Below are 26,081 nucleotides of genomic sequence, written 5' to 3'. Positions count from 1 at the left end.
AAATCTTAACACATGGATACACTCAACCGGTTTCAACTGAGAAACTGTTAACGTTTTAGATCAATCAAAATCGTAGAGAATTTCTGGAAGTTTGGCATTCAAATAAATCAGCCATCAGTAGATACATAGAAATAAACACTGTTTGCATGTCATTTAAAGGATGCAATGAGAAAACAAGGAAGGAAATAAACAGCCCAACATACATCTCCCCCCCCCCGCCCCCCAATATCCAGATAAGCAGAAAACTGCACCAGATAAACCCTCAAGGAGAAAATGATACCCTAATCAAAAAAATCAAGGAGAAAGCAAAGATTGGCAGGGCAAATGACTATATATAAACAGCCAAGCAAACTTTAGTCTCCCTTGCACTAATGATTTTACCTAGCCTGGTAATTAAATGTCTACAAGAAAGCAACCAAGCTCAGAGAGTACCAACAACTGAACAGTTCAATCCTGAATTAAATATAAATTTTTCTGTTGGCTCTTCTCCACTTTGCAAAGAAATATAAGGGCTAAAACTTCCTAAAGCAGCAATCCCTAACTTTGGTGGCTTTGGGGGAGTGGGGGGAGAGAGGAGAACCAGGCTGCGTGAGTAGCAGGCCGGCATGCATGCACAGCTCAACTTGCATGAGCAGTAGGCTGATGTGCATGCACACGCAAATGCACCCACACACCACCCTGCCGCTTGTGTAAGGCAAGTGGCACATGCACCTGCACTCACTGGCCCGCCATTCACAGCCCCGTGGCAAATAGACCACGGCCCACTACCGGGCCATTAGGGACCCCTATCCTAAGACATTAGAGACCAAAAAACCCAACAACCTGAGTTTTGATTTTGTCCCTCCTCCAATGAATGAAGGAGAATATGCTCTTATTGGAGCCACAATCTAGGAGTCTTTGTTCTTCTCTTTCTATGAAACAACACCGTCTAGCCAGAAAAACCAAATTGGTTGTTTTGGGCCTTGATTGATACTTACAGTGATTTGGGGAAAATTAGGACTTTTGCTGGCCTTGACCAAGATCTGTGATTGAGCTGGGGAGATGATATATGTGCTGCGGTCATCTTCACCAGTCTCTGATGCACTAACTGTCTCTGAGTAGTATTCTGAGTCTGAGGAGTCACCAAAAGCATTTCCAGGTTGGCGAATGTAGAAGCTGTGATGGTTGATAGGCGGTGGGACAGGTGACGGTGTGGGCAAGCGGCTGCCATTATCTGCTGGTGTGACCTGTGTGATGAAAAGAAAGAGATGTGTACAGAATAAGGGAACTAGCAAAAGTTCTCCAGCTGTTGTGCTTTCAAATGTGACCCTCTAAGCAACCAGCTCAGTTGAGTCATTCCCAGAATTGCTTAAAAGTTCTTATATCTGAAGAGCACAACTGAAAAAGGCAACTCTAGTTATCTGTGTATAGCAAGTAGTAAATCACAGCTGATATATATTGCTCTTAATTTTATTCATGTAAGTTGGCACTTCCAATAAGAAAATCACATAAGTTCCCTACGGTGAAATAGTGCAGATCAGAACATCTATATCCCATTATATTGTTTTGTCAAGGAATCAGAAACTTGGAAGGAGTCCAATTGCCTGATAGGTGCAGGAATCCAGATTAAAGCATCCGTATCAAACTTCTGCGTGAACATATTCAGGAAGGAAAGCTTGCCTTCTCTTTGGGGATTGATTCTACTGTAGAATTGCTCTTTCTCTAAATAATTATTTTTTAAGATTCAACTTTACTCTATCATTATTCTGTGGGCAGCAGAGAACAGTTCCCAGTCAACAGGTACTTTAAAGTGTAATTTATATGTATGACTCACGTAATCTACATGTTAAGGCTAAAGATTTCCAGTTCCTTTATCCTTTCCTTAAAATATTTAATTTGGAGATCTGGGATAACTTTTGCAGCTCTTGTCTGCACTGGTTCCAAATTTGGAACTTTTCTTAAAATAAGGTGGCCATAATTCAATTCATGGTGAATTCTGACAATGAAAAATATAACAGAGCAATTCCTTCTTTTTTTCCCTGTTTTAGGCTTCTTGAGCAGAAATTAAGCTTCAAATGGTACAGTCCAAAATTTAATCAACCACTTTGTTGAAATCAAAGCATGGAGGGCGAACATAATGAAATATATATTCCTCTTCTCTGAAAAGACTGATTTTTTACTTATCTATTGCTCTGTTACCTTTATGAGCAAGTTTTCCCACCTTCCTTTTATTTTGAAGAATCTATTTGAAGAAGCTATTACAGGGTCAGAAAAAGGAGGTTTTTTGTTATAGTTCTTAACATCCCTCAACTAATTATGACCACAATTAGGACTGGAATTTTTGATTGCTAAGTAAATGATGTGGTTATTAAGGGAGTCATCAAAGGACCAGGCTTCATTTTACAACCATTTTTTATTATGGTTGCTAAGTGAACCACAGGGTTGTTAATAGTTAAAACAAATCCAGCTTCCCCAATTGATTTTGCTTGTTGGAAGCCAGCTGAGAATGTCACAAATTGCAATCAAGTGACTACACGATAGATAGATAGATAGATAGATAGATAGATAGATAGATAGATAGATAGTGTTGGATGGATGGAAGGATGTTAGAAAGAAGAACATAGATAGATGATATAGATAGATAGATAGATAGATAGATAGATAGATAGATAGATAGATAGATAGATAGATAGATAGATGATAGATAGATAGATAGATAGATAGATAGATAGATAGATAGATAGATAAAGTGTGAGTGAGTGTTGGATGGATGGAAGGATGTTAGAAAGAAGATAGATAGATAGATAGATAGATAGATAGATAGATAGATAGATAGATAGAAAGATAGATAGATGATAGAAGGATAGATAGATTCAAGCTATCTCTTTTTATCTCCTACATGTGACCTGCCTCATTTTCAGATCTTTCCTGAAGTTTTTCTTTGGCAGCTTAGGTCCCTTCACATACCTTCCCCCCCATTATAAGTGTTTGTAATGTGTTTTGCTATCTCAGTCTAGGAATTCCTACCTACTTTTTGATTTCTTTGTCATGTTACTAATTTTTTGTCCATGGACTCCCTACTTATTATTGTTCAGAACTTATTATGTTTTGCTTTCTTAAAGTTCAAAGTATGTGCTTGACTATATTTGATATTAATTTCACTTAATATTAAAACTGTCATAATTATACAGCAAACCCTGAACGGTATTGATGGTAAACCAAATCAAATCTTGATGTCTAACTTACTTATTGATAATGATTTTGCCGTTGTACCTGGACAGTCTCTTAACAAAATTTGCCAATAAGATTCAGAATCCTTTGTTCTTTTTGATGTATTAAGGTTTTTTTAATGTATCTTGGAAGAAGCTATTTGGGAACAGAAGATCACTTACCTCGGCAGGCGGTCCAATAATAGAAAGTAGTACAGGCAATAGTACCAGGCCATTAAGTAGTCCCAGAATAGTCAGGATAGTAAGCACGGCAAAGAAATATCTGGAATGGAAGATGGGAATTAGTTAATTGGTGCATATTTGGTTAATCTGCCCATAATAAAACCTTCATTGCTAAATTCAGTAATTATTCCTACTTTCCTTCTCCATTCTGGAGCTAAAACACAATATGTAAGGTTCACATGTCATGCTAAACCATAAGCAAACAAATCACATAATTGATTAGTGCAATGTATGAACTTAGCCAGGGGTACAAAAAGTCATTTCTCCAGAAAGTATCATAGTTGTAAGACTCACTAGGTAGACCACACCAGTTAATCAACTCCACGGGAAGGCTAAAACTGCTTTTATTGAGAGTGGCTATAGTAGCAGACTCTTGCAAGTTTAATTGCATTGCATCAACAACTCCTTCCTATATTCTGGTGAATCAGGAAATCTACCTGAATCACTAATCTCTTTGGTTAGTTAACTCCGTGGAGTTATTCAACTGGAACACATGATTGAAATTCCCCACTATCCCCATCAGGAAAAAAAACCCCGCCTTCTCTTACTTATACCCTAAGATATGGATCAGCAGTTTCACGCTGTTGGTGACATACATCAGAAAGCTATCAAAGGCTTTGAAACTGATCAAAGGACAACTGCCATTTTGTTTGAATATATCCAAAGAATCAATCTAATATACACATACACGTATTTAATAAATGGAAAAGAAATAACTGTACCTCAGAATGAAATCAAATTCGGAGCCTGCCAACATAAGTACACCAAGCAGAGTGGAAACGGCACCATCCATTACAGGAGCAAACATGTGCTCTAAAGCCACAGTGGAGCGTAGGTTCCGGCTGCCAATGGTGGTGAGAAACCCCTGAAAATAGATTAAAAGTCAGAAACATACACAAAAAGGATACCTTGCAGCCATTCTTAGAGGCTACTAACTACATAGATGCTGAGGGGATCTAATAGGCTGGATCACTGGATCAGTTCTTGTGCATAGAGTCAGGCACCATAGACAGGAGGGCAGAAAGCCTCACCTGGAAATGATAGCTCTCACTCTATTTCTTTCAAGAGGAAAGTATCTTCTAATATAAAATTATCCAGAAAGATAGCCAACTAGAGAGTCATACATCATATATTAGAGTAGATTATATTCTATGCTAACCATCCATAGTAATTTTAAAGAGAGTACAAATCCATTCTAAACTATGATGGTACTTCATTGGTCCTATTCTTTTCAGTCTGGATCTAAATAATTTTTTTTTAAAGTGTGTATCCGCAAAGTTTAATGATACTAAAATACTTTAGCTTGATTACCCTGTTAATGCATAATCTAACTAACAGGTTAGCTTTGCCCAGCACACTAGCTGCAACCAGCTTAAAAGCATACTAAGTTTAAAGCTAATGAAGTTTATCATGTTGTGCAAATGAGCCACTAGTATAGTTAAGAATGTTACATCATCACAAGTCATTAAGTCTTATAGCATCGCAAATGTTCTTGTGGGACATCTTACTTACCAGAGCTACATGTACAGTAAATTCCACGCCAATGCCTACAGAAGCAATTAGGATGACAACAGGGATTGCACTCAGTTTGATGCCCATCAAGCCCATGATGCCAAAAAGCTCAACTGTCATCATTGCCAAAACAAATACCTAGATATGAGAGAAATCACCATCAGTACAGCATTTAAGACAAGCAAACCCAATGGGAAAACAGAAGGCTTATGAACACAAAGCAACTATCTATGATGCATGAAAAATGGTCCTTGCAAAAAATTGGGAGCTGCTAGAGGTTTAAACACATATTCTGAATATAGGAGGAATTGTCTGTACCAGCTATCTGTAGTTTAAAAAAAAAGAAAATAAACTTGCAAATTTCTATTAAAGTGGATCAGCATATCATCAGTTGTAAATAAACTATATGTTAACTTAAACCTTTCAGAATTATAGAGAGAAAATTGATGACAGAAATAGATTTGCTGTTTGTTGCAAAGATAGAGGCTGATCCAAATTTTACATGATAGCTGGCATAAAAGTATTTTTGCATGTATGTGTGTATACAATGTGAACAACCAAAAATTTTTTATTTTGCAACCAAAATAAATTATGCAAACTACATCAACATATTTTCAGTTATTTTATTATTCGAAAAATTGAGTATATGAAGAATTGTAATTGTTTACAATAATATTTTGTGATAAAAATTAAAGCATTTTAGAGTATTGTATAGATGAGAAAAAAACAGGCTGAAGGGGAAGAGCAGTAGGGCACAGAAGGGGAATCATGGAAATAGTAAAGGTAAAGGTTCCCCTTGCACATATGTGCTAGTCCTTCCCGACTCTAGGGGGTGGTGCTCATCTCCGTTTCAAAGCCAAAGAGCCAGCGCTGTCCGAAGACGTCTCTGTGGTCATGTGACTGGCACAACTAAATGCCAAAGGCGCATGGAACGCTGTTACCTTCCCACCAAAGTGATCCCTATTTTTCTACTTGCATTTTTTATATGCTTTCAAACTGCTACGTTGGCAGAAGCTGGGGCAAGTAATGGGAGCTCACTCCGTTACGCAGTGCTAGGGTTTCAAACCGCCAAACTGCCAAACTTTCTGATCGACAAGCTCAGCGTCTTAGCCACTGAGCCACTGCATCCCATGGAAATAGTAGAAGTCCCCTAATCTCAGGAAGCTTCACACAGTTTAACTTAAACCTGCTTTTAACCTTGACCCTTGATTTACAAGGGCTAGTAATGATACGGATTTTGCAAAGCCAATTTGACCACCATAAATATATATGCTACAGCAGATAATGTTTGAATATGGCATTTCAAAATCTCTGTTCTTCCCACATAGCCATAAATGAAAATACTTACAATGATACTGGCAGTCCAAGGATTGAGTAGCAGCAGGGTGCACACCAGAAATGTGCAGGCCAGCACAATGCTGATGGCTTGCAGAAGCCAGTGGCGCAGGCCAATGTACTGCTCCCAGAAGAGGAATGGATATCCACTGGGGTAGCTAAATACTCCATGTGTCTGGGCCATTTCATCACAGATGGTACGCACACTCTGGATAGCTGCCACGAAGTCTGATGTGTGTTGAAGGCCATTGAGGTAGAAGGGGAACTGCGCAAACTCCAGAGGCTGTGCAGCTGGGACTAGAGGAAGCAGAGGCAGCCATTAGGAAAAGTCACCTCCTGGCCCCCTCTTGCTTCTGGGCCCCAAGATTAATTGTCTCCCTCTGCCCAAGGCCCACCAAATCATGAAGCTAGGCAGATGATTCCATTTATGCAGCCCTACGGTATGACAGAATGGGACTTGGGTTGAAACATTGAAATGTGGTGCAAGGCTGAATGGAAATGGAGCTTTCATAAATACTCACTTCGAAGATTTTCACCAGTAGCATCATATTTATCATGGATCCATTCCGGGGGTGGCGGATAGAAGTTGGCCTGGGAAGCAGCAAAACCAAGGGGGTCATTGCTGACCCACACTGTCAAGCAGATGTAAAAGATATCAGGGGGAATGATCCCATTTTCATCGACGAGACGGCGAGTTGTCAGCTGTGGGGCGGATGGAAAAAATAGGGAATTGAGCAGGATAAAACATCTCCAAAAGAATGCAGATCTTCCATGTCCCTTCCAACCTTTATTTCCAAGAAACACCCTTCACATAATTCCAGCAGGGAAAGACTCCTTCCCCTATATATATTTTGCAGAAATTCTCTTCTTGCGCTTACTATATTATTCATTATTACGGTTCATCTATCCACTTTCTTCCCCCTACTAACTTACTGAGTTAGTCTTAATGCTTACTTGATTTAAGTTGAAAGGCTCTTTTTTGTTGCCCGTCTGGATAAGGAGTTTATAAGCAAGAACACCATCTTCCGAACCATTCCGATAATTTTCCCTGGTGATGTGCCCGGCTTCCCAGTCTTGATTGAAGGCTGCTTGTAGATCTGGCATTCAGAGAGTGTAAAATTAAATGAGAGTTCTCCAAAAGATCTGTCCATATTTAGTACCTCCCCTCGTCGTACCATCGCTCTTATGCTTTATCACAATTTAATTTTGGCCAGGTTACACAGGAAAGGATTTACGCAGTGAAGAGAAACTGACTTTGAACTCTTACACACAAGGTGTTTAATAAAGTAAAGATATATAGGAATATATGGTCATTACCCAACAATTTGCTGACAAATAAGAACAGTACAATATGACTAATATCTGCATCAACAGATGTTTTAACAGTGGGAGAAAGAAGAAGGAAGACACTATTTTTCTAGCTTTCCAAAAAACATTCCAGCATGTATTCCCTGGCCTCCAGTTTCTGCATACAACAATACTAACATTAATTTATAAGAACACAGTTTCAGTTCTAGAGGGTAGGAAATCCTCTGTGGTTGTGTATGTCCTTTTTTGGCAGCTGGACATGCATACACATTACTTCTGTGTACAAATAAACACTGCCAGCCTACGTTAACCTCTGTGCAAAATACAAACAACCAATTCCTATATGAAACACAACTCGGATGGAAATGTTGCTGGGGTTAAAATGTCTACAGATAGATCTATTAGGGTTTCTGGTAGCCTAGAATACATCTTATCCTGAGTGCAGTTTTGAAATAGAGATTTGAACTTTTCTTCCCCGGACACATCTTGTTGAACAAAGTACCAAATCCTGTTTCCCCCTAAAATACCAGTAAGTTTACACTCAAAGCATCCTGCAATGAGAACGGGGAAACATCCCTTTTGAGGGCTGTAGAGATAGAGATTGCAGTCTAAGAAAAGAGAGTTGTTAAAGAGAGATTAATTCACCTTGTAGCCAATCTCGGAAGTAGTGCAGCCACATCTTTGGCAATTGGCGGTTCTCCTCACGTACTACATACTGGATGGCAGCAAAGGTCTGATGCAGGCTGTAAAGAGCTTCCTGTGAGCTTGGGTAGTCAAAGCCTCCGTTCGTTACCACAAACATGTTGTAAAAGGAGAAATACTTGAACTGAGCTGAAATGAAGGCATGCTCCTTTGTACCTCGTGGTACGATATCCGTCAGATAGAGTCCATCATGCACCTTGGTTGTACCATAGAGACTGAGGCCCAGCAGGGCTAGGAATAGAGCTACCACAATTCCCTGAAAAAGCAAGGGGGGGGGAAGTGTCAAGATGGGTGTGAACAAACGATATCCCCTTTTGCATAATCCATCTTTTACTCTTTTATTTATCACGAGATTTGGCCCATTTGGTTCTCTGGAAATTTTATATCCAGGGTTGGATGATAGCCCAGATGGTGCTCCTGGAAGCTTTGCCCCAGGTGCAATCCATTATCAATGCAGGATGAAGCAGACAGACAAGGTTTTGCATCTTATGCTGCCCAAAGGCAATCTATGGATGATAAAATGGAGGAAGCCCTTGCTCCCCACTTCATTCAACTCCAAGTACTTTTTCTATGTGTGAGATGAAATAAAGTCATTGTAGCATCTCCTTCAGTACAGAGAATGGCTGTGGATGCGCCAGATGAAACATCTGCAATGTGCTTCTTACAGCCTGAACTATTTTTTTTAACGTTCCAGGAAGGGAGCTAGAAGAGCCTGCAGGCTGGCTCTTCTTAATCCTCTGGTGGGAGATCCTAATGCCTGAATGAGGGTGGCGGGAGTTGCCTTTCAAACCTAGCTATTTTCATCTTATTTTGCTCAGTTCTCATTTTGAACTGACTAGATGCACAAAGGATCCATATCTGCGATGAAAAAAAATATTTCCCTCTTGTGGCAAGGTACTCAACAAACTCAGAGTTTGTTAGAAGCATACAGTGAATACATTGTTTGCAAAGGTACACAACTCTCATTTCCACTTGGTTGAGATAGTCAGGGAAATTTAGTTTCCAACTGGCTTTACTCCTCAAATCGCACATTTGTGTCCAGGATGATAGTCTTTTTTTCCTACACAGATCAAGATGCTTAACCCCCACCCCAAAAAACAACCCTCTTGAAAATGACTCTGTGTTGCCTACCTTAGTTTGGCTCTGCAGCAGGATGGGTGCATATCTGTCACGAGCAAAGCTGGAAAGGTTCCATCGACAAATCGGCAAGGGCACACATTCTTGGGCTCCTTTGCTTTCATCTAGCTGTGCCAGAAGATCTCGAGTGGAACTGGCAGGAGTGAAGATTTGCGAGCCCAGAGGATTGGCAGGAAGAAGAGTGGAGGGAGTAGTAAACACATGCTGTGTGGGTGGTAAAATAGTGACTACATGTCTCCCAGAGGAGTCACACTGAGTGAAGGCCTGCACGGTGGTAGTGATGTGTGTGCTGGTCGCCAGGGCTGGATGGCCATGGGGATAAGTTGATGCAGTGTGGTTGTCATTCACATCAGCATATTCTTGCGGTTGGATCTGGATGACACGGGAAGAACAGAGGCTGTGGGGGGAAGAAGTCATTGAAAACTGTAACAGAAAAGGCAGGTACACAATTCTAGATTTTCATGCAGTAAAGATACATTTCCTGCTTATGATCAGACATAATTTTCAGACTGTGGAATGAAGAGGAAGGGTAGCCCTCTGCCAATAGTTTTAGATCCTGCGTGTCAATTTTTAAATCTTTGTTTTTAAGACAGAAATAAAACTAATATCTGACTTTTGGTGGCTTTGACATTTTTCTTAGACCTGTGATTTTCTTTGCTGTATCTAAGTGCTTTTTCAAATTATTCTCCTCTCTTAAAAGCCCCTTTTTGTCAGAAAAAGTGTTAGAGTACTCAGAAAGATACTTGTCTTCACCACACTCCTAAGACGGTACCTGTAGAAGCAGCAGAGAATATCAAGCCTCTTGTTTTCACGCCTGTGAAGATCCAGACTCAGAATGGCAGGAAAAATGAAGAGCACCATGGCAAAGTTAAAAACCACCACTACTGCAGCCTGCAATAAACAAGCAGATTTTTCTTTTAAAAAAGCAAAGTTCTCATTGAAGATTCCAAGATCTTGAATGATGGAATCTTTTATAAATCTGAAAATTGATTCTTCTACCACTAGTTCCCTTTAAGTGAATGGATCGTTCTGCTTTCTAGAAGAGGCCAGAAACACTAAAGGACAATTGCAACTTTATGCATCTTATTTGCTCATCGGTGTAAGAATTTTCTTCACAATTAGGCAATCTGAGGGGCACACTATGAAATGGAAGGAGATATTCTACTCTCCACTGTAGTTCCATTCATATGGAAAACTGCTGCCATCTGCAATAGCATCTAGAGGTAGAATAAAGATTTGGCTCTTACGTAAAATCAGGGAAAAGCAGCAGGGGATTTCACTTGTAGGTGACTTCTAAGGTCCTTTCCAACTTTAGGATACTATGATTCTATAAGCATATTGTATAAAAGCTGTTAGCAGAGTTGCTTACCTGTAGAGAGAAGGCACGCAATGCAGGGATAGGCACAAGGGCAGCCATGAAGAAGGCAATCATATTATTGACAGAGGTGAGTGCCACACTGGTGCCACTACGCCGTAGGCATTCACCAGTCCGTTCCTGGGTAAGAAATGTGAAAATGAGCAACACAAACTCAGAATGGATGGACAATAAAGCCTGACGTTACAACTGGCAGTACACAGGATCCCAAAATCTAGACAGATATACTCACCTTGACAGGGACATGCTGACTAGTCTCCGTGAAGGCATGTGCTAGTAAGAACATGTCATCCACGCCAATGCCGAGTGCCAGGAAGGGCAGCACCTGTACAGGTCAGGATGGAAGTGTAACAAAAGGGACATGATCAGAACCTATCCAAGTTTTGCAAAATTAGACATAAATCTTAGTCTATGCAGGAAAGGGAATGGCTGGAAGTAGGCTTTGGGAATCTTGATAAATGCTTAGTTGAGCTTTTGGGCTTAGGCATTAAAAGATGCTAATATATTTGTCTCCTTGCCTTGAAGATTAGAACAGAGGTTTCTTAGGCATATTTCTAAATGGGATGCAAAAGATTTCACCATAATCAAAGGAACAGCAATGCTTAGCCCTAGCTCTACCTTTTCTCATGCACCTTTGAATGTGAAAGTAGTAGGTGTTAGGCTTTTGGGAGCTGAAAGCAGCACGGGAATAATTTTGGAGCCCCAAGAGTAACCCCAAGTTTGAAATACTCTCTACAACTCAACATATTCATCATGCTGTGCTAGGATAATCGGCTAAATCCACCTCAATGCTTAATGTTGAAAAATCTTAACAGGCTGAATAGCAATAGCACTTAGACTTATATACCGCTTCACAGTGCTTTACAGCCTTCTCTTAAGTGATTGACAAAGTCAGCACACAGCCCCCAACAACCTGGGTCCTCATTTTACCAACCGCAGAAGGATGGAAGGCCGAGTCAACCTTAAGCCCGTGTAACTAATGTTTCAGAATAGGAAGGAAAGAAACAACGTAGAAGGAAAGGTCACAGATTTCTTTTTAAAAATCAGGAAATCTGGACCTCTCAAATGGGGGGTCACATACCTGAGTGGTGGCGGCATTGAATGAAATTCCAAGCAAGGAGCAAAGTCCAAGTCCCGCTGCTACTGAAAGGGCAACTAGGAGAACCCCAGCCAGGCCCACAGCACCCTGCGATTTGGAGCAGTCCCAGCGCAGCAGGGTGACGCAAGCATACGCTAGCTGCAAGGAGATGAAAATGGAAATCGTAAGAGGAGGAATGGGAAAAGTATTCACTGTCCATAATTAGAGTGAAATAAATAAGGCGGGAAAAAATGGAAAGAAGCTGCTACGCACCATTAGCAGATAACCGCCAGCCACGCGGATGGCACTCACATCTGAAAAGGACTTCATCATATCACTGAGTGTGGTGGTAGAGAAGGCATGAATGGTCTGAGAATAATTTGAAGGCAGAGATTCCTGGGCCACCTGGAAAGAGACCAAATTGGTTAAGACATTGCAAGAAAGACATCTAAGAAAACATTTGTACGGTTTTGCCGACATTCGTAGAATAAAGCAATCTTTCTCACAGATGTGCCTAGCATGCTCCTAGGGAAAGCATATGCTCACAAACAACCTACCCTGTTTTCTCGAAAATAAGGCCTCCCCGGATAATAAGCCCAATAGGGCTTTTGAGCGCATGCACTAAAATAAGCCCTCCACCGAAAATATTGCAACACAGCAGCAGCCATGAGGTGACCACGCTCGCTGCCTCCTGCACCTCAAAAATAATAAGACCTCCTCGAAAATAAGTCCGAGTGCTTCTTTCGGGGGGGGGGGGGTATCAAAAGAAAATAAGATCCTGTCTTATTTTTGGGGAAACATCGTAGTGCTCAATTAACTAATTGTCTTGCACAAAAACAGAAACATTTCCAGAAAAAAAAATCTGCCTCAATCATCCTCTTACTTGGCATGCCAATTAAGTCCTAAAATCCATTCAAGTGCAATAAATCCCTGGCTGATACTTTCCGTATGGTCTCAATTTGGCCGAGCATTTTGTATCATTAGATAAAAGGTCATAAGATGTCAAAGAGATTTTTAAGCACACTTCAACTTGTATGTTGCCATACAATATATCCTATATTCAAATCTTAGCCTGGGCAATAATTGGTGGTGGGTGGTGGTTTCTTGTTAAAAAAAGAAGTCCACTTAGCAGTATTTACAAGCAGTCAAGCACAAGCAGTCAGAAACAATTTATGTTTATAAGCAAATATTGAACATAGCTTTGCCTGATATATAATCCCCCCTCACTGGCACATATTTGTGCCTCGTTCTGCATGCTGCTTTTCAACTCTCACTCCATAGGCAGCCCACATCAGGCAGCACATCAGTGCCCCTGCCAGAAGAGCCCTATTGGCACCTCACCTCGACGAATTCCCGCTGCCAAGCCTCCAGCACAGCGGCAGCCTTCTCCTCGCTCCAGCTGATGTCATGTATCTCATAGTCATCCCGGTAGTGCTCATAAAGTTGTCGTGGGCTCATCAGCAGGAACATGCTTTGCAAGGCTTCAGCTCTGGAGAAAGAGAAGCTTAGAGGCTTAGAGACCCCCTTCTTCTGCCCAAACTCTGCAGCCAAAGCATTCTACCCAGTCTGAGGTAAGAAAACAGGAGCTCTGATTCAGGAGTGAAATGCAACCGGTTCGGACCGGCTCACCTGAACCGGTAGTAAAAAAAATGTTACCGGTTCGGGTGAACTGGTAACTCCAACAATCAGCTGTGCCACGCAATTTCTAATCACACAGCACAGCTGATTGTCGCACAGCTGATCGTCAGAATTTTTAAAAAGGCTACCGATTTGGGTGAACCGGTAGTTCTGACGATCGGCTGTGTGACAATCAGCAGTGCGCATGCGCGCGAAGCAAACCGGTAGCAGACCTCAGAGCATTTCACCCCTGCTCTGACTTCTACTTTGCTTTTATCACCATCAGCTCTTTCAGAAGTTTCTTTTCAGCATTTCCTTCAGCCCAAGCAAATGCTTCATAGGCCCATCTAAACTTAATGCAGAAGGAATGATGCAGTAATGCCCTCCAGGCTGGCTACTGCTCCAAGCAAAACGAAAGTGAAACCATCAGCCTTTCCAAATGGCCTGAGATGGCAGATACTGTAGGCCAGGGGTGTCCAAACTTGGGAACTTTAAGACTTGTGGACTTCAACTCCCAGAATTCCCCAGCCAGCATGGCTGGCTGGGAAATTCTGGGAATTGAAGTCCACAAGTCTTAAAGTTCCCAAGTTTGGACATCCCTGCTGTAGGCCTATGATTTGCGCTTGTGAAGATGATTGCTCATATTGTTCACCATGTGGTTGTTGAACCCATCCAAAAACACAAGCCTTCATGTACCGAAGGAGACACGAAGGTTTACTTTCTAGAATATCTTGTACTTGCATCTCAACCTTTGAAAAAAAAAGCTAGCATGCTTTTATATTTTTTAGTTGCTTTGTTGCATTTATGATTTTTAAAATGAAAACAGCTATTGCTCTTCTCATCAGCAATCTTTATCTTTCACCATTTGCCTACAGCCCTTTACCTTGCCAGACATGAAAGAGTTCAGGGACAGAGGCATCCATAATAATTTCTTTCAACATATGCATAATGTATGAGAATATTTAGTAACGATTCTGATCGCACCAGGATATGAAATGTGTCCTTCTATACTTAAGTATCAGTAATCCGGCCAATAAATGGCTATGGACCCAGCATTGTACAAAGGATGACAAAGAGATTAGAAGAGGACCAAATTTCCAAAGTGATCATGGTACGGGGAACAATTTTGAAAGTCAGATTCTGTTGAGAAACTCAAATTTGCCTACATTTGAGCTCCCTCTAGAATCTGCCATTCAGAGTAGTAAAAACAGGTGTTTTAGTTTTAAGATAGCATCCACATTAAGTGGAAGTGGGTGGGGTGAGCAGTAGCTTCCGGAAGGAAGGGATAACAGCAACCCAGGCTTCAGGATCAACATAAATCCCATAGCTGAGAAATGCTTGCCAGTTGTTCCCAGGGTCAAGCCATAGACTTGCACCCATCACTCACAGAAATCGAAGCCTCAGAAGCATTAAGTTACATGCTGGCTAAGGGGTCAGTATAGCACCATTCCAAAGTGTAGAGAAGGAAGAGTGAAGTCCACCCATTTCCCAGCGGTATATCATTTTTTTTGGAGATGAAAAACAAATGTACTGGATCGCACTGACCATCATCTTTAATTTTCCTCTGTGCAAAAAGAAGTCATGGGATCTGCAGGCAGAATCTCTTAGTTTCCACGTTTATTCCAAAACGGAAACCTTTTCCTAATATACAGAGGGACTCACAATCCAACTTACTTTTGCAGTTTTCCTTGGGGATCTTTTACTGTGCCCCCCAAGATGAGTTCCTCTTGCCAATGCATGTATTTCCGGGAGAAGCCATGGCAGCCACCTGTGAGTTCGGAAGGAATGTGTGGTTTCTGGCAGGAGGAAAAAGAAAAGAACGCAAAGTGAGTATGCAATCAAAGAATATGCAAGCCACTCCCATCTGGTCACATGGCCGGCAAGCCATTCCCACAAAGCAGGCCACACCCATAGAGAAGGTTCCAAAAATTTTTGAAACCCACCACTGCTGCAATCCCACCCTCCCATTCCCTGAGCCGGTCCTCTGTCACATGTCCCCCAGTCTCTGTGTGCATGTCACAGGCTGCTCCCTTCTCCTCCGTTTTCCAAACGCTGCCATCTGTTCTGGGACACATTCCAACCCTGACCACCTGCTGGTCAGCACTTGCACTACGTCTGCCTGAATCAGCACTCAGTCCAGCCTTGGCACAGGGCCGTGCATTCCGCTTCTTTTATTTGGCCTCCCCATACCCTGAATAAGAAGGGCAAAGCTAATGAAATGGGGGACCCTACAGTTAGTTGAGTCTGTTTGGCCACACATAGCCTGAAAACATGTCTCTGGCCTTCAGGAAACTACCATATGGTTTCATACGAACATATATGCATGTGACAATGAAGTTTGTAAGTTCGTCTCCTTCATTCACTCCTCCACTCAACCAAGAGAACCATCTCTCCTTAAAGCCAATCTCTGTCATTTTCACAGATATAACTTAGTGTGTACTTGCAGTTATCTTGTAGCAAATAGCTATGAATGATAGGGGGGGGGGACCCAAACTTTTATTTGGATAATTTATTTTAATCAGTTTATTATTCTTATTCATTTTTCCTTTATTTATCAAAAGAGTGCCAATGTTCAGCTTCTTGCTACTAATTTATAGGAGGCCAAATTTCTAAATTCTTTGCATTAATGGCCACTTTTACATCCTTTCCATAAAGTAGTCTATATTCTTTATAGTCTGTAATATTATATTTTTCTTTTTTTCTTTTCTTTTTTTTTAATTACTAATTGGATCATTATAGAAATTCAGCATTGTTAATATCTTGCTGTATCTTGTCAAGTGCAGTCATAGTAGAAAATAAGCAAAATAATACTTGGAACAGTAAACTATTTGCTGAAATCGCAATAAAAATAATGGCAGTGACTTTCCAAGATTAGCTTTCCAAGATTAGCGTGTATAAGAATATTAGGACTGTGGGAGAGTCAGATTTAAAAAGAGGTAATAGAAGCTGATTATTGCACATTAAAACATTGGCTTATCTAGCCCAATTTGATACAATTCTGGATTCTATTCTATATTGATTGCTTTTGACATAATCCTGCACTTAATACACAACACTAAATAACAGAAAATGCTAATAATATATTACAAAAGACAAAAAAACTTAAAAATTCATAATAGAACTTATTACTGAAATTGGAGAAACAGAGAATAAAAATCAATATTTGATAAATGTTTAAAAATATCTTTATATATTGTCAAAATACAGGGATATTACCCTGACTGAATATAGGTGCCACTTTTAAAACAGATTTCCCCACAGTGACTATCCTCTGAACAGCAGCTTCTCATGAGGAAAATCAATTTAGATTGGGGAAAACAACATAGGAAAATGGATTAAATAGACCAACAATCAAGAAGTAAGCAATACCCCACTCAAAGAACTGCCATACAAGCTAACAGTAAACAGCCCAACAGAAGAATCTTCAAGATCTACTTCCACCAACACTGAGAGGGCAAGCAGTAGAATATAAACGGAGAGCAAACCCTACTCCTTACTAGCACTAGTTTGGGTAACGAAACGACTGCAAGAAAACAACCAATATCAGAGAGCATCAAGGACCGCTCATTTCAACCCTGAGCAACAAATATTCTCCTTTAATGGACTAAATATCCCTCTCCCAAAGCCCAACTCCCTCTCCTCTTTCAGCAAATTACTTTAAACTTAAACTTTTTTTGGAGGGGGGGAATCAGGTTGGCTCTTATTCTCATAAATGCACCCAAAATTGGGGGAAACTTACCTTCTTGCTTTGGCTGTTGGGAGCACTAGAAGGGCACTCAGGGTCAAAAGGATCAAGGCAAGGCCGCTCCATATAGGCCTGGCCAACCTCTGCCTTATCCAACATCTCCTTGAATCCTTCCAGTGAGGCAAATTGACCCAGTTCCTCCATCAACTGAATAGGATCTAAGTTGGTCCACTGAATATCGCGCCGGCCCCTGTAGAGACAAAATGCTGTAGATTAATAGAATTCAAAACGTATCAATTGGCCCTACATACTGATATCTCTTAAAGTAGCGATACCGCTTATACTCATGTCCATCTTTTAAATCCCACCAACGCTCAGAGCCACCTCTACTCTGGCTGGTTCTGGACATCCAAAAAGGGATGCTTAAAGGCACCGTAATGAATCATTTCTCCCGCTCATGTGGGAGAATTTTACTTTAGGAATCTGAAAGTTTTTAGAACTGAAAAAAAGAGTTTTGAAAAACAATACAGAACAACAATAAAGGTCCACCAAGGATGTGTGTGATCAAAACCTGGAGTATTAATTAACTGTTGGGATTAAAAAAAATACCCAGAACTGGGAAGGGGGCTAAAAATTATGTGGAGTTATTGGAATTTTGAATGAGAAGCATTTCACACTATAACATTGGGCTGCAAATCTTTTTTCATTCCTTCTATTTATCCTTTTCCTGCAGTGAAAAAGTCATAAAAATGTTACAGAGTTAAACTTTTAAGTAGCTATTTGCCTCTAACTGTCTTATGAGAGTTGCTACTGAATTTGCTCCAAAATTGCTGATTTTAATTGCATGATTGGATTTTAAAGGAACATTTTTAATCTTTTGTCATAAAGGAAAAATACATTTTAAAATCCAATTATTGGAGTGTTTTGATTTTTTTTTTTTTTGGGGGGGGTTGCAAGTACAGCAAAAGCAGTCCAGAAGGCCAGCTATTATTCCAAAGAGAGTTCAGCTAAGAGGAAGCTGTAGAGGAGAACATAATTGCCTTGACTGGCTGCAAAAGACTTATTTAGGGATAGGAGGGATTTGTGCAGGGTTTGAACAGGCCGTCATTCCCTTTGTCCCCATACGTTAACAGGATCAGACATGCTGCTTTCCTTTTGCATGTGGCTTGGAGAACCAGTTCTGAAGTACCATATTTTTTGGACTATAAGACGCTCCAGACTATAAGACGCACCTAGCTTTTGGGGAAGAAAACAAGAAAAAAAAATCTGCCTCTGTCTCCCAGCAATTGGCCTCCTTGCAACAAACAGCAAACAGACTGGTCAGTTTCTGCACAGCCTAATTTAGCATGAGCAGCTGATTGGCGGTTGGATTGGCCTCCCAGAATACCGCTGATCAGCTATTCCAGACTGTGGGGATCGCTGCCACCTATCGCCACCTCCACACACCCCATTTTCAGCCTCTGCACACCCCATTTTTAGCCTCCGTGCATTCCACTTTTGGCCTCTGCGCACCCCATTTTCGGACTCTGCATGTCCCATTTTCGCCTTGTTCCAGGCAGCAGGAATCGCTGCCGCCGCCTATCGCTACCAAATAGGACCCACAGAAAAAGGGATACATGGAAGCCAAAAATGGGATGCGTGGAGGCAGCGATAGGCAGCAGCAGCAATGATGGCAATGGGTGTTGGTGATCCCCACAGCCTGGAACAGCTGATCGTCGTTATTCCAGGAGGTTGTTCCAACTCCCAATCAGCTGCTGTTACTAAATCAGGCTGTGCTGAAGCTGATCAGGCTACTTGCTGTAAGGAGACAAATTGCTTGGAGGAAGAGACCGAAGAATGGGGGCCATCGGTTGGGTGGGGCTTTGGCAACATTCATTGTATAAGACGCACAGACATTTACACCCACTTTTGGGGAGATGGGGGAAAGAGCGTCTTATAGTCCAAAAAATACTGTAATTGGATAGTGCCTCTCTGGCAGGACCAGAACATGTAGTTATGCACAAGGATGAGAACATGAACAAATTACACTTATTTGAAAGGAAAAAGAGCAATTTTCAACAAGAATGGAGAGGAAAGAGAAGAATTCTGCATAGGAGAAATGTTGTATATGTTCATCAAATGTATCTGTATATAGAAACTGCAGTAAGTATGGATAACCATACATTGGCCTCTATACACCCAGCATAATTATCCATATATTTTTTTTAGCAGTTCCCACTACTGGGGGCACCAGCAGACATAAACAGAACTACTGCTTGTTCCTTTCTACATCAGAATTCAGACAAACACTGACATGTGATCTGAATGGGTCCCTGATCTTGTCTAGGCCAAGATGGAAGATGTTAGCTACACAATTCTGCTGATGTATTGATTATTCTAATGGAACCTTCCATAAATTGGTGTCCTGGATAATAGCTTCTGGAATTTACCAACTAATAACTGTTGGATAGAAAAAGAGAGTTGAAGTCCCACTACATCTAAACAGCACCAGGTTAGGAAGGCTGCCCCATCCATTACAGGTACCCTTATCAACTCTTGTCCAATTTCTGCTATGGGGCAACAGCTAAATCTATTGAAAAACAATGAGAGGTGGTACAGCAACAACAACCCTTGATCATCTTTTTTTTTAAAGTATAATTTTTTTTCCATACATCTCTTTTCCAGTAGAAGCAGTCCTGCACACGAAGTTTGGAAACAAATAGCTATTGAATTTCTGGGTCTATAGTGTAATGGTATGTGGGACTGACCTTGGCAGACTGGGCCAAGAAATACTGCTTAGGAAACAGACAGATCAGATAAGAGGCAGCACAGTCTGCAGCTGGCTATTGCGTGGGACAAGAATCTCAGAACACTCTCTCTAATTTCTTGGGGTGAAAAGGGGGAGGGGAAAATTGTACTTTCGGACTTGCAAGATTCTGAAATCTTGCAACACACACACACACACACACACACACACACACACACACGTTTGTATATATAAACACATATACAGGCAGTCCTGTATACGTGTACAGTCCTGTATATGACAACTGAGCCCAAACGTTTATGTTGCTAAGTGAGTCTTGCCCCATTTTACGACTTTTCTTGCCGCGGTTGTTAAGTGCATTCACTGCAGTTGTTCATTTACGAGCATGGTTGTTAAGTGAATCTGGCTTCCCCATTGATTTTGCTTGTCAGAAGGTCACAAAGGGGGATCGCATGACCCCAGGACATGGCAACCGTCATCAATATGAGCCAGTTACCAAGCGTCTGAATTTTGATCAAGTGACCACGGAGAGGCCGTAACCAGTTTGTAAGTGTGAAAAATGGTCATCATTCACTTTTGTCAGTGCTGTTGTAACTTGAACAAGTCCCTAAATCAGGGGTGTCCAAACTTGGGAACTTTAAGACTTGTGGACTTCAACTCCCAGAATTCCCCAGCCAGCTATGCTGGCTGGGGAATTCTGGGAGTTGAAGTCCACAAGTCTTAAAGTTCCCAAGTTTGGACACCCCTGCCCTAAATGAACTGCTGTGAGTCAAGGACTACCCTTATATACGTATTTTAACATTTTGGCACTGTAATAGCAAAATATGTTCTTATTTAATAGCTGCCCAGCTGAAAGATGTTAAGAGTTCGTTTCTTTCTCATGCAAAGCTGGCAACTGTTAACCTTCCACCATGTGGTGTCTGCCAGATGAATTGTGACTGCAGTTTTCAGAATGCTTAATCAGTGTGGCATATCTGAAAGACTACAGGTAAGGGAAGCCTGATGCAGATTCTCCAAGCCAGATTGCCTGGTCTGCTAGCCAACTTCTGCAAAAAAAAAAAAAAAAAGCCAGTTCTTCCTTCTGTCAGTTTCTTCAAAACAAACACGATCTCTCTTCAGCGCCTCCTTAAAAAAGTGATTTTATCTCCCTAATTCTATAGTGAATTCTTTAGTGTTTTCCCTGCTTAAGGTTACTATAGAACTATATAATTTAACTTTGAGAATCAAAAGCAAAAGTAAAAGTGACAATAATATTAATAAACCCGATTGGTGTTTTCTGAGATCTTCAACAAGAATAATGAAGAATGTCTTGAATTATTTTTTAATAGTAATAGATAAATACTAAACTCAAAGATGGGGAAATGATGAAAACTCAGGCAGAGTAAATCTTGTCATGGTTTTGGCAAGATCACCCTCCACTCTACTCATGAAATCTCAGATCCCAAGAAGTTTCCTCCTTGCTTGATTCCCACATTCCAAACAGCTCAGCTCCTGCTCCTAAAGAGAGCTTCTTTTATCTGCTGTTTCTTGCTTCACTGAGCCAAGTCCAGCCCTTTTGTTTTTCCATAGATTGCTGCCTTTTGTTCTCCAAATTTTCACTCCCTTTGCCTTAAAAGGACAGAGGGGGGGGAGGCAGAGAGAGAGAGAGACCCTCAACTGAACTGAAGCGAAGCTGGAGCAAAAGCTCCCGCATTTCAGACATTCAGAAGAAAAACTTGTGTGTGCGTGTGTGTGTGTGTGTGTGTGTGTGTGTAAAATATTTAAAGAGTAAGGATATAAGAAAGGTAAACTTGGAAACCAAAAGACAGGTGCAAAAAGAAGGGAGCAAAGGCCTTGCATTTAGTCCTATCCATTGTAGTGACTGAAAATAATTAAACAACCTGGTCAATTGTCCTTGTTGTACAAGAAGTGTAATACTTATGAAAATCTACTTTTTAAAAAACGAAAAGGGAAGGTTAAGGATATTGTAATAAGATGGCTCCTCAAAATCCGAAGCTTGAAAGAAATCCTGCTACATTCCTAGAGGCGAAGAATAAATCTCGTCTTGTTGATCCAAAAGAGCCCAATAATCATGTCATCTACATCCAGTGCAATGAAATCAGGCCCTGTTCTGCTTACCTTGGATTTGTGCTGCCACTGAGTTCAAGGGGAAAGCATTGTACCATAAGCCTTCTGGCAGTTGGATGCTGTAATCCCACCCTCTTTATGTTTTTGTTTTAGAAATCTGTTTTCTCCTCCTTTACTCACTCTCACTGTCCTCTTCCACTCAGCAGCAGACTGAATAAAGCTACTATTCCATTTGTTGGGCAACTTGGAGCTTTCAAAGTGTCATTAGCATGAGAATATGTGGTGTTGCCATTTGCTGACAAAGCATAAGTCTCCAGGGCCCCTTACAGACAAACACACTTGTAAACAGAAAGAATGCCGGTAATTGTCCCTGGCCCTCCCTCCCCTTCCCCCTCCCCTCCAGAGGGCTGGTCTCCACAACTTCACTCTCCCCCTCCTTCATCTCCCATTTTGTACACCTTAATAGAAACATAATTACAAGGCAGCAGAAGTAATCAAACAAGGCAACTGAGCCCAGAAAATTTGGGCAGGGGACGGATGACAGCAAGTGGCAACCCCAGCCCCCTTCGATTTGGAATGGGACCTTAGTCGTGTTCTCAAAATATTTGACAATATTTCTGTGATGTCACCCAAAGACTGCTATCTTCTTGCATTGAAAGCAGGTGAAAAAGGCAAACTATATTTCCTTTTCATGTTTTGTTTCATACAAAAAGAAGGTAAAGAGTAATACCATCAGGGTAGAAGAGACCTCTTCCCCTATCCAAAGTAATATTACAAAACATTTCTGCCTATGCCCTTGGTGTCTCATCATTCTTCAAGAGAGAGAATACTGAAAAGCTTTACTCCTGATATGTCTGCCCTAAGATCACTCAGAATGACCACTGCTTCCTTATATAAGCAGTGATCTTGAATACATTCTGTCATGTAGGTACCTAAATATCTTGAAGGCACCAGATGCAAAGGGAGCCTTATCTAAAGTTGTCAAGCAAGCCAAGGAAGAAAACTATTATCAGACAAAGACCTTATGGTTATCTGTGCAGAAAATCAGTAAAGGACAAAATGTTTTCAAAGGAAATTTTTTAAAAAGATCCCCTTTCCAATATCATCAGCTAGACTCTGTTCTACAATCTGCCCAAACTAATCCAGGCTTTCCCCTAAGGTGTCCAGCATAATTGAGTTCAGATCTTGTGCCTAAACAGTACACTTAATTTAAGTGTAAACCTTTGCAATGCCCTCTTTATGTGTCTGGGCTAAAGCTCCCAATATCCTAGCCTCCAAATTTTAGTCTATGGCCGTGATGACGAACCTATGGCACATGTGCCAGAGGTGGCACGAAATGCCCTCTCTGATGGCATGTGAACCGTTGCCCCTGTTCAGCTCCACCATGCATGCGTGCACTCCTCCTGCTGGCCAGCTGGTCTTCGGGTCTCTGCCGTGCATGTGTGGGGCGCATGTGGTGTGTGCACGCATTGCATTTTGGGGGTTTGGGTGTGCACACTTTGGGCACTCCGACCAAAAAAGGTTAGCTATCACTAGCCTATGACCATTCCTTATCATAAATATTCAATGAACCCTTTCCCTTTTAAATCAGTGATCTCAGATCAGTCCATCCTTATTGGGCATTACTTAGCAAATAAAATCCTGTAATACACTAAACTAAGAACTGAAAATTCTATATTTAAATTTGTTCTATTCATAAACCACCAGGGAAGTCTCTATTTCCTGTACCCAGCTAGGGATTCTTTGAAAGAAAATACTTTTAGTGAATATTAAATAGAAGCATTTAATGTGATAAATGAGAAATGGGAATTGGAGGGGGATAAGTATTATTGCTTCGCATAGCTCAATTATTATCTTATGAAAAAATAAGGCAACAATGGCGAATCACATCACATCTTTTCATCAGAGTAATGAAAGGTAAGGGCAGTGGGGAAAGCTCATCATAATATTCAGTACTTAATGAACAGCCTCTTTCTCATAATTAGGGTCCCATCATATGATTGCAGGAGGGTGGGACAGAATGACAGAGCAAAAAGAAAAGCAGATACTTACGGTAGATAAGCAGACCCTCCTTGTAGTTTGGCACCATCCCAGAAACAATCCAGTGGAGTCACAACAACACAGGGGAAGAGCTTCTCAATCATCTGGCAATAAAAGGAATAATAATCATGACACATACGTAAATATAAATTCATGCAGCCAGTTCTACATGATGGGGATTCTTTCCTCTATTTTAACATTTTCTTCATTTTACTGCATACCTGACTACTTATTCTGCAATCCTTTCCCTACTATTACTAAAATCTAAAAACCTATACTGATTTTTTTAAAAAAATAGAAATTTGCCCTGGGAACCCAGGAGTACCATCTTAAATACAAAGTCTACAATCTAAACAACACCTAACTCTGTAAGATACTGAAAGCCAGGTCCTAGCATTGGCTAGTCAATGGGAAGTCTTCACTCTAAGGATAGCATCCTGACTAATGTGACAGTAATTTGGTGACCTTGTACAAAGGGTCAAACACTACAGTTTCTTACAATCCAAGCCTAAGGAATACAAAATCTTTATTAGCAAAGATCAGGCACTGCTGAAAACAAAGAACGACAAAATAAATTTTCCTACTCCACAGAATGGAATGGAGATAAAATTCACAAGTAGCCGATATCTTGAATAGAGGTAAGTGAATGTTATTAGAATAAGAAGTCCAGTATTTTTTTTTAAAAAAACCTAAAAAATACCCAGATCTCTGAATCCAAAAGGATGACTTGGAAAGCTGTTCTTTTGTGATGGCATTTTAAAAAGATTCCACCTATCCCCCCATAGCAAGATCACCTCTAGCATCTACTCCACTCTCCAGTAAAACCAGTAATCCTCCAAGAAATTACACTATTCAACAAAGATATCTTCCCCTGGTTTCACCTCCTTTCTATATGTACTACGCAATGATGGGACAAACGGGTTGTTGTTGTTGTTTTTCTGCTTGGCAGCTGCATACATATATGTTTTAGATCAGTGATTCTCAAGCTGGGCAACTTGAAGATGGGTAGACTTCAACTCCCATCATTCCTCCAGCCAGCCTATGCTGACTGGGGAATGCTGGGAGTTGAAGTTAACCCATGTTCAAGTTGCCCAGCTTGAGAAACACTGATTTAGATCCTTCACATGGCTTTGAAACTGAAAATAGTTGGCCTTGGGTAACGAAGGTGGGTAACAGTGTTCATGGATTTGTTTTGCTTGTAGAGTTCTAGTGAAGCATTTCCATGCATATTTTTAGCTTTATTTTATTTTTTAAAGAGCATCAATAAAAATAGACATTTTGATGTTGGGACATTCTAGAGGCCTCAGATTGGAGCCCGAGGGACCAAATGTACACATGAGTCATCAGCTCTTGTTGTAGTAGCATATATTCCCTCATATACTCACCCGTGCAATCATTCCATTCTCAATTATTGGGACACCTGATTTGTAGCATATTTTGTTGAGATCCCATGATCTAAGAGTAAGAGCAGAGATAGCAAACATCAGGAAATCAGGAGTTCTGGGAGAGACTTGTCCTAACTAATACAAGATTTATATAAATATATTTAAATGAGACTTCAATATATTTCAAGAAAATAAATTTCTGAACATCAGATCTTGGACAGAGGGCCATGATTTGCATACCATATTTATGATTTTGCGGTAGCATATAGCTAGTAAGTGACTACAACTGAATACTAAATTAACTAGATCTTGGTTTAATCCATTGATAGGTAATTCTGCAGGCCAAGATTGCTTGTGGCTCCATTACCACAGAGAATGCAGTTCAGAGAGCGATAGAAAAGCCAAACTACTTTCCCAGTTGCCATTAGCAGGTAGAAATCTGCAATTATTGCCATCTGCCAATTGATTTGCTACTAAGGGATGATAACAGATATTCTGACTGTCTTGCTGGTAAGTGAATTAGCAAGTCAGCTAATCAGCAGGCAATAAAACAGTTGATTCTATATCTAGTAGAATGCTGGAAAAAGGAGGAAAATCTCATGGCTTCTTTTTTCCCTGCAACTCAAAATTAGCAGGAGGAAACTAGGCATCTCCAGCAGAATT

The 26,081-nt window shown here is 40.8% G+C and overlaps 1 protein-coding gene across 1 annotated transcript in view; it reads right to left on the bottom strand.

Annotated features, from left to right (window-relative positions):
• Window positions 1-26,081, bottom strand: part of PTCH2 (patched 2) — a 62,099-nt gene that overhangs the window by 4,939 nt on the left and 31,079 nt on the right. The window contains exons 4-22 of the mRNA XM_081949623.1: window positions 25,419-25,488; window positions 24,046-24,137; window positions 17,235-17,430; window positions 15,170-15,291; window positions 13,220-13,367; window positions 12,152-12,283; window positions 11,882-12,037; window positions 11,033-11,125; window positions 10,795-10,920; window positions 10,198-10,316; window positions 9,420-9,822; window positions 8,232-8,544; window positions 7,233-7,375; window positions 6,800-6,980; window positions 6,292-6,575; window positions 4,944-5,081; window positions 4,154-4,296; window positions 3,372-3,471; window positions 978-1,226 (exon numbers count right to left, since the gene is read on the bottom strand). Coding sequence (XP_081805749.1) covers window positions 978-1,226; window positions 3,372-3,471; window positions 4,154-4,296; window positions 4,944-5,081; window positions 6,292-6,575; window positions 6,800-6,980; window positions 7,233-7,375; window positions 8,232-8,544; window positions 9,420-9,822; window positions 10,198-10,316; window positions 10,795-10,920; window positions 11,033-11,125; window positions 11,882-12,037; window positions 12,152-12,283; window positions 13,220-13,367; window positions 15,170-15,291; window positions 17,235-17,430; window positions 24,046-24,137; window positions 25,419-25,488 — 3,208 coding nt within the window. The remainder of the gene's footprint in view (window positions 1-977; window positions 1,227-3,371; window positions 3,472-4,153; window positions 4,297-4,943; window positions 5,082-6,291; window positions 6,576-6,799; window positions 6,981-7,232; window positions 7,376-8,231; window positions 8,545-9,419; window positions 9,823-10,197; window positions 10,317-10,794; window positions 10,921-11,032; window positions 11,126-11,881; window positions 12,038-12,151; window positions 12,284-13,219; window positions 13,368-15,169; window positions 15,292-17,234; window positions 17,431-24,045; window positions 24,138-25,418; window positions 25,489-26,081) is intronic.

This window comes from Natrix helvetica (assembly GCF_964273705.1).
Source record: "Natrix helvetica genome assembly, chromosome: 3".
Lineage (NCBI taxonomy): Eukaryota > Metazoa > Chordata > Lepidosauria > Squamata > Natricidae > Natrix > Natrix helvetica.
The sequence above is the reverse complement of the archived record's forward strand: the minus strand, read 5'-3'. Positions and strand labels throughout refer to the sequence as shown.